Below are 12,545 nucleotides of genomic sequence, written 5' to 3'. Positions count from 1 at the left end.
TTGTCTTTTCCATTGCAATAATAAATTTGACAAATTACAAGATTTAAAAAAATGTTTTAATTTAAAAACCCAATCAACAGTTTTCTTATTTTTCTTTTTTTCTCTAAAGTAATAATACAATTGTTTTATTATGCAATTGCAAGAGAAAAAATATATTTTCTAAGAAAAGAATATATAATATTCTTTAAATTTATATGTATTAATAGAAGCTATGACTAATGATAGTATATTATTCTAAGCAATAAATTATTGTTATAAATGTTTCAAAGTTTAAAAACAATTATTCTAAGTTTTCACAAAAGATATTTAAGCAATATTAATATTTAAAAAATTTTAAGTTGCTGTTACTGCCGTATATTTAAAAGAATCAACGAAATAATAAAATTTCGTGTTACATTAGCGTATCGTCAATTAGTTTACTTAATGTGACCCATTGGTTTAACGCGAGCAAGCTCGTCTTTGCAGCGAGAAACGTGTGAATATTCTCATAGCTTCAGTTTCAGATTGCACGGGAAGTTTCATGATCGTATTGTCTAGTAACACGAAGCAGCGGGTAAAAAGGAAGCGAAGAAACGCAAGAAACAACGTAGATAGTGAGAAAAGAAACTGATGAATACTGACGGCGACTGGATTCGCGTGGAAAATCTGCGAATAACGATTTTAGCACGAGAAACTGGATACTAACCATTTCTAACCAAAGATGAAGCGATATCGTTTCATTTACATAACCGTAATTCTACTTAGTGGTGGATACCTAATTCCCTCGTACGTTTCTGTTTCTCCACCGTGCCAGAATTCGCGGTATTTAGGCGACCGCCGATTTAGCTGAGTACTTTCTCGAGACAAACACTTTCAGATGTGCAAACTTGTAATCCACATTACGGGGCCCGCCAATCTCTGCAAATGGACTCGAAAACAACGTGTTTGTGTAACAACCGACGCTGTTAATGCCAATATTTACGGCTGGTCTTGATGTAGCGCATAACTGTGAATAAAGAGTAAATCACATAACGCACTAATGACATAGAGAAAAAAAATATCTATTATATAAAAATTGCGATTACAGTTTTTATTATGACATTCACTATGCAATTATCTCACGTAGGGTGCGGTCATGAAGCATTCATACTTTGATTGGTCAATTAGAAATTAAAATTCTTTGTTTTGATGGCTCAATAAAATGTTTCGAAGCGTTTATAGCGTGTCAAATTGATTACACCTATATTACATTAGAATAGGATAAAGGAGGGAGCAGAAATGAATATTAAGCTGTATTTACAAAGTATTGATATATTTACATGAGGAGCATACATTAAGAGTACAGGCTAATAATTGTTATATCCGGCGAGTGATCACATTGATTGCTCATCGGATATAAACTCTATGTATATAAAATATAAATTAAAATCCTAATAAAAATGTATATAAATTAAAATTCTAAAAAAGAGGTGGATATGGGTTAGGAGCAAGTGGATGCGTTTTATGGCTTGGCAGTATCGTCACTGCGTACTTTGTAACAATGAGCGTCTCTTAAAACTATACGCTCTACTTATTTTACGTATCTGCAATACACCAAGTTATGCATAACCGTTTGCCAGGCGAAAGAGCATAAAAATGCAAGAACTTTAAGATTATGCCACACTCGGGATTTTAACGGTGCGCTTTCACGACAGGCTCTCATTTTCAACTTACGCGCAGAACTGCGAATCCTGAGTCGCGTAAAAGTCGTTAATACGCGAGCGGCGGAAGGAAGTAACGTACGTACATCGCTCGCGTTCTCTCGTGCCCGATAGTAATCGACGTTTTGAGGTTGCTCCGCGTTTCCGCCGTGTACGGCCCTAAGTAAGCGTACGACATGTGTGTGTATTTCTTCGCACGCACCTAACAGCGGACTAGACGGTAATAGATCCGCATTCACCGGTTATCGTCACAAAGGCATGTAAAACCAAGCGTAACGCAACTTGCACGCCCGCAGAAACGAGCAGAGACGAGCGTTTCACTCGAGACGAGATTCCCATACGTGCTGGGCGCTATTCCGCCAGGTCGTTAAATGAGGTTCTGAACTTTCACCTCGGTGAAGGCTAAAACCGCGAAAGATACTTGGCCGTCGATCAATTTCTACCGATCAAGTGACTTTACGCGGCTACACCGTGTATCGCTAGTTGTGAGAAGACTTCGCGAGAGCGGTGCCGTAACCTATTGACCTACATAAGTGTTAATAACTGTCGCGTAGTGCGCCTCGTACCACGCTTAACGTTTTCATGCATTGTGCGAGAGCAGCGAATGCCAGACTTTGCCACCTCTTTCGAATCTGACCGAAGGTGGTGACACCGATTATCAATAATCCGACAAAAAAATCTCGTTCGATATTAAATAATTCTCTCATTCTCGAAACACCTATCGAGTCAACGAGATTTCCATGGACGAGAATAAGATAAGCCGTTGATGCGAGGATATGGATAAGTCAGAGCGTTTTAAGTCCTCGAGCAGATCTTAGCAAACGCCTGATAAAAAAAGTCAACACTAGATGTGAAATCTTCTCGCGATAAAAATGCCGTTGGTACCAACGCCTCTTTCTACAATCGCTCCTATAATTTTGGTGAGAGGCGAGAAATGCTTGAATAAGCGGGCGATTCGTCTAATAAAACATTATCGGTACTAGCCAACAAGTAATTATCACTTTCGCTTGCTCGGATAAAAATAAAATAAAAAGGATTGCATAAACTTTCGTTTCATGTTCGCGCATTTCAAGACTTCTAATTTCAGTTTCCAGTTGATCGAGTATGTTAAGTGTTTTTTTTTCAGCGTGCTGCTATCATCATTACGCAATATCATGTTTTCGCTCGAACAATTTTTAGAAATAAAGTAACCTGACGAGTTACCAGAGAGTTTCATTAAATTGCAAAATAACGATTTGTCTCAATTTTTACACATAGAAATCCTAATACATTAACGACATGGAAAGATGATCGTTCACGTTTGTGATCATATATTAAAAAAAAAAAGCAAAGGACTTTTAGAGCTATAATGTTTTATGTTCTTATTCAAATATGTAAAAAACATTTGAAATCGTGTTGCAGATGTAGCCGTACAAATTTAATATAAAATGCCAATATTTTGTCACAATTTTTTGTTAATCAGCAACAAGAAAAGAAAGTAATCACGTTAGCAGCAATATCTTTTCTCTCGTCAGACATGGAAATCGACAACTCTCTGCAAAGAGAATCAGGACGATTGAGGCTATATATTAAGAATACTATAAAATATTTTTACAAAGGCACTTATGAATTAATTTATGAGGATTTTGTTTTGTCGATCTCCTGCTTATCTTTGCTCGTGGCTTGTGTCTCGTTTTTCAACGTTGATCTAATCTCTTTTCTCGTATCGCCATATTTAGTATCAAAAAACAAAGCCACTGATGATTGGTTTTTGGAATAGTTTTTATCTTCGTCTCTATCGCTAATTTTTTCGACTCTATTTTGTAAATCGTTATTTTGCGCTTGACTATCTACAGTGATAAAATGACCATTGGTAGCACTTGTTTCTTGCGACACATCAGGACCGAAAACTTTATCCAATTGCTGAGCTTGCGGTAGACCTTGTAGTTGTATAACGCCATTTTCTGGCTGCTCTATAGCAGCTAATATGTCCTGAAGAAGACCATTGGACAACACCTGATCGTGTCTGATGCTGCCATCCGAGTTCTCGGTGCCTAGCCCTCCATCCGCTGGTTGTATCTGCAATCTGTAAGTACCTTTGGAACCTTGAATCTCAAAGCCGTCTGCATTGTCAGCGGTCAATCTCTGAGCCAAAGATAATGCTTCACTACCCTCGCTCGTTTTTAGAAATTGACTAGCATCCACCTCATTTGATCCAATATTATTTTCTTGGCTGAACGCTTGTGCAGTTAAACTTGCTGTCAGCGCTTCAGCCGAAATTCCTGAGTCGTGTTCGAAAGACGATGCCGCGGGGTAAACATTGCGAGCCTGACTAGACTGCGCGGAGAGCTCGTTCGAAACTTCGGATCCTGCAACGGATGTGTGAACAGTTCTGGTATTACTCGCTTCGTTGGATGAATCGTAAGTTAGTCCTACGGGATTACCGTAACTGTCCTTCAAATTGATCTTCGGTTGTTCGTTATGTTGTAAATCCAATGTATTCACCGGGGGTCCTCCCAGAAAATTATCGAGTGGTTTTGTAAGCGGTAGTACGTTATCTACAAAAATGGAATTTTGATTGTTGACATCGGATATATCATTTCCCGTAAAAGCTGGACTGTGATTGTCCGCTGTGTTTCCTGTATTTTCAAAACCCTGCAACTTGCTGCTAAAATGCGCGGGTAATCCGCTACCTAACGATAGCCCCTCGCTCGAGGGCACTTCAGCACCTGAAGATAAGCCTCCACTCGAGTGTAGCTCTCCGCTGGAATGCAATTCTCCGCCTGAAGGTAAACTACTGCTTAAAGGTAGCGCTCCGGTTGCGGATACTCCTCTGCTTGAATGCAACGCCCCGTTCACGGGCAAGAGTGGCTGCAAGGAATTACAGTCGTAACTGCCGCCGATTGATAATGGCGCATTTACCACAGGTGTGCCGTACGTCGTTGACAGCGTATTCCGGATTCCGCTGTACAGATTATTGCCAAATCCGGTAGATGTTGAGATAAAAGAAGTCGGTGGGCCAAAATTAGGCGCTCCATAAGTCAAATGCGGTGCTGGTGTATTGAAATCGTTGAACGATAGTGGAGTTCCGTATTGAACATGAGGCGCGGCAATTGGAGAATTGAAGTTGTGTGCATTAAATAAACCAGGCGACGCAAATGAGCCTGAAAATAGATTGCTCGATCCTGATGTATGGCGGAAAGATACTGGCACGTGGAGATTCGGTATCTGCTGTTTTGCAGGTGGCGGCAAATATCGATTAATATTCGACAAGAGTCCCGTTGGTATTGGTTCCCTGAATTTAATCGGTTCCCGATTTCGCGGTGGCATCAAAGAGCCAACGGGAATTGACGGTGGCCTGAGTGGCCTTGGTGGCCCAAGAAACCGATGAGAATGCGGATTCTGCTTATGGAAAGAGCTTCCAAATATTCCAAATGACGAAAACAACGATCCTCCATGCGCCGCAGAATAAGGTCCATTAGGCGTGTAAGAAGAGAGAAGTGGTGCACCATAAGAATTTAAAGGTGGAGGAGAAAGTAAAGATGTCCCAGATATATCAGCAGTTAAAGGCGGGCCATAATTGCTCGACGGCGCTGGCTGCGGAAGCTGTTGCACGGATAGATCGTTCCCAATATTCTGAAATTCATGAGAATCTCCGACATTATTTAGGGCATCTACTTGAGACGCGCCATTGTTCGGTGTCAATTCTAGACCTGAATGAAGCGGAGCAGTATTGGTAACCGAATGCGAGATTTGATTGAGCGATGAGATGTCAGAAGTACCACCTGACAATGGAACGTCCGCATTCAAAGCGCCAGTTGCAGGTAACAGCTCAAATCCTACTGTCTTTACGATAGACAAGGGTTCAATGTTTGGCGCTCCGTACTGCAAGCTTAATTGTTGTCGACCGAATTGTTGGTGATTGGATTGACTGGTTGTAGTGATAGCACCCGGTCCTTGATTGTTGTGCAAAGGTTCGTTCTGCGGCAACGGCGGCGGCGGTAATCCATTACTCTCCGAGGAAGCTGAGGATTCGCGCACGGACGTCTTCAAATTTTGATCTTCAGGATTTTGTAACGGCACGCCGTAAGAATCGCTAGGCACGTTCGCATCCATCGAGGCACTCAATGAAGCGTGAGACAATTGCGGTCCCGGCGAACTTTCGACGTAATTATGCTTCGCGTCGAGAGGAGGACCATATGTATCTGTCGGAGGACCACTTTGATTAGGGGCGGTGGCCAATCCGGCAATGGGCTGCCATCCATCGTACTTTATGTCAGGGGGTGTGGGTGGCGCTGGAACTCCTGGTGGAGGTGCTGGCGGTGGAGGTCCGTATAAATCACCAGCTGGTGGACCGTATTGCGGTTGCGGCACAGATACGGGCGGCGGCGGTGGACCGTACTCGTCATTGGGCAGAGGATTAAACTGAATAGCTAATTTCGGAGGCGGTGGACCGTAAGTCTCGAGCGATATAGGGATAGGTGGTCCGTGACCTGGCTTAGGCGGTATATATTGCTGGCTCGATGTACCGACCAGTTTCAATGGCGGACCGTACTGAGGTTTCGGTGATCTGAACGGTGGGAATGAAACCAACGGCGGCATAAAATGTTGCTTCGGTAGTCCGTAATGAAGTTTCGGAGGGCCGTAAGTAGGCTTAGAAAAGAGAGAAGACGTTGCTAAGCCGAAACTTTGTTTCGGCGGCCCGTATTGAGGCTTGATATTTCGCGGTGGCCCGTAGGTGATGGCCAACGATCCAACAGGAGGCGGTAATTCCGGTGGCGGTGGTGGATAAATAGGCGTCGGTCCAAGATTACCGACTAATTCCGGAGGCCCATATATCGGCGCAGGTCCTTTGAAACCAGGTCCCAGCGGTAGCCCATACTCATCAGATGGAGAATCGAAAGTATTACTTATTCTATCGTCGGCTTTAACCTTGGGTTTCTCTTCTTCCTTGGTTAACGGTACTTGCGAGGTCGCCTTGTTGACTACCGCTTGTACATGATGTCCAATTAACAGGACGCAGAACAGCGCAAACAACATCTAAAAGCAAAACGGGATGACTAGAATCGGAGAAAGTTATGGCTTCACGGCTATTGCAATTAGTTTTCGTTTTTTTATTTTCAACATTAATTATCTATGATTATATATACTGAAAATAAACTCGTGGAATAATATCAACTTATATAAAGATAATTATACGTCGCGTTCAAAATCTCGGAAGATTTAACTGCAGCAAAAAGCATTACTATTTCGTAATAAAGCTAATATAATTTTACATATTTTGCTCTTTTTTTAATTTTACTTATATTAATTTATATGACTTTATCTTATGTTTAAATATAGAATATGTGTGAATGTGAATTAGTTAAATAATAATTTAGAAATAATTTAGTATTCTAACATTACGTTTTATAAAAACTTAAATATTATAATTTATTAAATCATTATTCGATATTAATTTAAAAATTTCTAAAATTTTTATATTTTTAAATTTTTTCTCACATCTTTTATTTTATCATTTCTGATACAACATATTAGAGTAGAGTAGTATGCTGCAATAAGCATTATATTTTATTATAAAACTGTTATTTCTTTTTGTAAATGTTATTATCAAAAATGAAAGGGAAATAATTACATCTTGTACATATCCATTCAAGCATCCAAAACGCCGTACTATACGGTGTTCTAATTAGTTCGTTGGGCGCTTAAGAATAGTTTCACAGAGCATATGAAGATCACACATGCTCGCCATTGTGTACTAGCCATATTGGAGGCCGTGAGAACTCCCGTGTAATTCGCTTAAGCCCAGGAAGTCATCTCAACGTATGTGAAAATTATGTAAAGCCACGTTTACACATTCTGGGCATTAGGGAACCGTGCACGTGAGTGAATAATTACGTCAATTGTAAGCGGAATAGCAGGTGTTGCATGAAGATAAATTACGAAAAATGATTAAATGAGATTTTCTTTGAGAGTCTATCTTTGCTTATTTTTAGTACAATGCAATTTTTAAATATAGAACTACTATATATATGTTTATAATTTGGAAAAGAATGTACGTAATAGCATATATTTTGTAAAGAGGTATGTTCTATTAACAATAATTTATTCGATTTGTCGTAATTGTTAAAATGATTAGCTAAATATTTTTTCCATGACACATAAAATTTGATCGCGCAAAGTACGTATATTTTCGTCATAAATATCTTTTGCAAGAGAAACTATTATTTATGCCACCGTTCATATAATTCTGCAATAATAGATCTACTGTAATAGACATTAGATTACTATAACAATAATTCAATGTCGATTATACTGTATTATACTAATAAATAACATCAATAGCTACAATAAAGTTTTACAACTCTTTTATTACAGTATATAAAAAAATAGATTTAATTATTAGATAACATTGTATTTAAACTTGTCTTACTAAAAAATTGCGCTTACATTTTGTGCTTACTTGTCACATAATATCGTATTTTGATGTAGCTAGAATATATGTCAAATTACATATAAAATGATTTTCTACGGAAATTAGTTGCAATAACATTTTTATGTGTTTTTTCTAGAAAATATTAGATCGATGAAAAGAAACGATGAGAACGTACAAGCTCACCGTCTGTCAATGCCGGCAAGAAACCATTGGCTTCTCTTAAGTGGCACGATGGCCGAGATGCAAGGCTAACATAATCAACCGTACTTTCTCCAAAGACCACGGGAAATGTTTGTAACCCGGCAACGTATCGCAATAATTGCAGTTTCAAATAATTGCATTTTTAAGGACTTCCACAGTCTCATTTTTTATTATGAAATTTGATTATTTATGCGGAAATGTGCGTTTTTTTTTAATTAGTTGAAAGAAAAGAATAGCTGTTAAAGAAAAGTAGAATCTAATTGAGATATTGTATACGTGAATAATTTCTTTTTATGAGCTAATAGTTTACCAAGATCTTTAAAATTATTACGATTTTATTAGTAGTTATTTACAAAAAATTATAACAGTTACATACAATTAATTTTCAATACAATTATGTCATATTAATAGTCATCTATTAAATTTCTCTATCAAGAAAAAGATAAATAAAATTAGTTGATAATATAAATTAATATTACAGTATAGCAAATTCTATTATTAAAAGTTTTTAATTACTTGTAACTTAACAATCATAAATTTTATTGAAAAAATCTCTGATTGCTGAACATGTGTCATCTTCAAAAATAACCTGATTATGTAATAAATTTACTTATACAAATTAATGATTAGTTGTGAGACAACTGTGTCAATAATAAAGCTCTTCACGTTTTGCAATTCAATTTACAATCATCAAAATAAATTATAATAATATTGTTTGATTAGGATAACACAGTAGGTATACAACTTACAGGATGACACATACGCAATCCATCAATGCAAAGGAGGTCAACAAAAGAAAGTTTTAATCAAACGAGACATGTTTGTCCGAAATATATTTTTGCATGTCTTGAATTATACATATCGAATAGAAAAATTTTTTAACTATTAATTATATATAATGCTAAATTTATGATATAACTATATTTTGACTCAACAATTTTTAATTCTTATATTATACTTTGTTTTTCTGTAGATTACATTGTTAAAAACACGTTAGAGCTATTTTAATAGCAACATAAATAAAGAAACGATAACTATGAGAATGCATAAAATCTGAATATAAATTGCAATTTAAATATCTGTCACAATTATAAGTATCGGTTACGTATACATAATTGAGAAAAAGATAGTATCACTCTAATAAAAAGCATTGACATTTTCTGCATTTCCTTTCATGGTTGTGAATAGCCACTTTCATACCTGGATTACTTTTGCATGCGGATGCACTTTTTACTGCCCGTATGAAAACGCATATATCTCACGCGGACTCTCGTTTTCACGCATATTGTAATGCAGGCGGGTTCAATGACCTATATTCTTTAACTAGTACAATCGTCCTTTATTTAACTTTTTATTTCATTTTTTCACTTTCTATGCATAACACATGCAAACATTTTGCGAAAACTTGAAACAGAAAGACTAACTTACTCGGATTTGAAAGAATAGATTTGATCAGTACGTTAGATTAGTCATTACTAGACACCGATAAAAAAAAGCTATCAATTACTTCATTTCTGTTAGCAATCGTCGCAATATAATTATTGATAATATGTACACCTAAGAACCCCACCATGCACTTCTTTCATAATGCATGCGCCCTCTCTCATTAGTAAGGAAATTTATTCACATCAAGAGTGTAACGCTATTTTAGTCGTTGAGATTTCTCCGAATCGAGTTTTATTTTTTCGATTATTGCTTAATAGGCCTGACGCATACATATTTAAAAAGTTGATTATACTCAAAACGCGGAACTAATAATCTGTTTTATAAACGTATGCAAATAATTAAATGAATAAGATATAACACAATTATAAACTTAATTAATTGAATTAAAGCATTTAATTTTTTTAAATCAAATCCAATGTCTAATAAAATTTAATTTAAATTAAATTAATTATAAAAAATCAATTATCACTATCTGTGACTGAAAAATTTACATTTATTTTACAGTATTTAAAAATAAGAACTTTTAAATTTTTATAATAACTAATTTTTAGAGGAAATTATCAGAGTTAAAATAGTTGATTATAATTAAATAACAAATATTAATTAATAAGCAGAAACAGAACAAATGACTGAACTTTATAAGTGGTTAATAGATGAAATAATACTAAATATAAACTTTTTATTTTAAGTATTGTACAGCATAAATTAAAAACATAAATATAATGTTAATTAGCGATAAAAAAATCATGCACCATTTATATGTTAATAAAAGTTACAATAAAGTTAAAAATTATTTTCTGAAAAGAATTAATTATTTACCGGTAAGAATTTATTATTTACCTCGGATTACTTCTATTATTTCTAAATTAGTATACATTATTGTAAAAATAGTATCAAATTTTTAAATAAGCTTAAATTTTTATTTCGATTAAAGAAATATGAAGATAAATTAAAAAAACGCATCTGTTGCAACATTTTCAGAAACATCAAATCTTCCAAGAAAAGAGCATATTAAATAAAGCAGAATTATAAAATTAAAAAAAAATATTACGTAAAATGAGACTATTCATTTGTTTAATGTAACTATATTAATCACATTTCTATTTATTCTTTAGAAAGGATAAATGCAGTGACTAAATTAAGCAGACAATTCAAAGTCGTTGCGACCTACCTTGAATTTAACCATGACACACGCACGTAAACCGCAATCTCGGCACTACACACAGATTATCCGACACTACGTAGATCTCCTTACACTTGAAGCGTTTCCTCTGCTTTTCGCCACCGCACTTTAAGGGAAGTCGCGCCTAACCGAAGCTTGTCGTGTGCGATTTAACGGTGGCTCTTCGTATCACACGTCACACGCACCATACTGGCATTCGTCAGGCCGTAGCCTCTTTGACAAGCGAGCACCACGACTCGCCAGTACTAACACAAAAAATGCTCAGTCTCGTATGAAGACTCCGCTTATATAGACTCCGAGAGGACTACCAGTCGGAGGAGTTGTCGACTGAAGTTGCCGGGTGAATCGTGGAAAGGAGACCCGGGAAGAGGAGAGAGTGAGTGCGCCTAAGGGTACGGAGACAAGAGAGAGGAACCGAGAGAAAGAGAGAGAGACAGAGAGAGAGAGGACGTACAAAGAGATGATGTGGGGAAGAGCGCGAGAAGAGTCAGCCCTCCTCGTACGTCGTTTAAAAATTCTCTTTGTAGAGAAAGTAGGCTAGCCTTGCCTCGCCGAAGTCGAAGATGCGTCGTCGCACGTGTACCCCTTGGTCCCCGGTCAACGCGTATGTCGCGTGAAACCGGTTGTAAATCCTTCCGCTGCGCTCACAGAGGACAGTTCGGAAAAATTGGTCAATCAAATATTTCACCTTACACTCGACAATAAGCAACCAATGTGTAGAATTATTGGTTACGTGTCCGGGTAATTTGGCGGAGGTCGAAAAGGTGCATTAAGGCCATGGTTTGCATAAAAATTCAAGTGAAACTTATGGTAAAGTGCCTATGTATGTTATGATAATGGACGTTTGTTTCAGCAGATTCAACAATTATTGGCCAATAACTGAACGCTGACAAATGTATGCACGCGATACTTGAGATTCATTACGACTTTTATTCTTATTTAAGATATTTGCGGTGGTTAATTTAAGGATTGATCAAGAATCAATAATATACACTCATTGAGTCTTGAAGGATGTCTATCAAGAGTGTTGCGTCGCATGTATGTAGGTATGCATGAGGTATGCATAAATCTTACGCAACGCGACATAATAATTGTAGATTGATGTAATCTTCAATCGTACTGATTAATTATCGCAATGTGATCGGAACTTGTAGCAATTTTAATGTAATATGAGAAAACAAGTTACTCTTTTTATTACATAAAACCTGTCTTTCACTGGAAATGTAATTATTTTTTTTTATGTCTTTATGTAATCAGTTAATAAAGAAAAAAGACTATTGAAAGATTACGTGCTCAAGAACAAAATACAGTTATTGTTTAAATCAAAAGTTATATTTTCTTTTGATATTTATAGTAAATATAATTTTGATGGTCTACTTGAAAAAAAAACATATGTCTAACTAACAAAAGACAGATTTACAAAAGTTGTTGTAAACATTGGCTTATTGTTAATTAATCCCCTTATAATTTTTAAATAATTTTAATTATAATTTAAGATTTAAAAAAATACAATTTCCAAAAGTTTTTTAAATAATTTCAATTATAATTTAAGATTTTAGAAAACACAACTTTCGAAAGTTTATCATAAAAATGTTACTTGTTTTTTTCAAGCATTCAAGAT

At 36.3% G+C, this 12,545-nt stretch overlaps 1 protein-coding gene across 1 annotated transcript; it reads right to left on the bottom strand.

Moving 5' to 3' along the window:
* Positions 1-368: 368 nt before the first annotated feature.
* On the bottom strand, positions 369-12,086 carry LOC105194601. The gene is made up of 2 exons (XM_011159601.3): positions 10,913-12,086; positions 369-6,698 (listed from the first exon to the last, which is right to left on the bottom strand). Exons 1-2 carry the CDS (start codon positions 10,925-10,927, stop codon positions 3,294-3,296), a joined length of 3,420 nt encoding a protein of 1,139 aa, XP_011157903.1. The 5' UTR covers positions 10,928-12,086; the 3' UTR covers positions 369-3,293.
* Positions 12,087-12,545: the final 459 nt, after the last annotated feature.

This window comes from Solenopsis invicta, chromosome 16 (genome assembly GCF_016802725.1).
Source record: "Solenopsis invicta isolate M01_SB chromosome 16, UNIL_Sinv_3.0, whole genome shotgun sequence".
NCBI classification, from domain to species: domain Eukaryota; kingdom Metazoa; phylum Arthropoda; class Insecta; order Hymenoptera; family Formicidae; genus Solenopsis; species Solenopsis invicta.
Note: the sequence above shows the minus strand (reverse complement) of the source record. Positions and strands in the feature narration are given on the sequence as shown.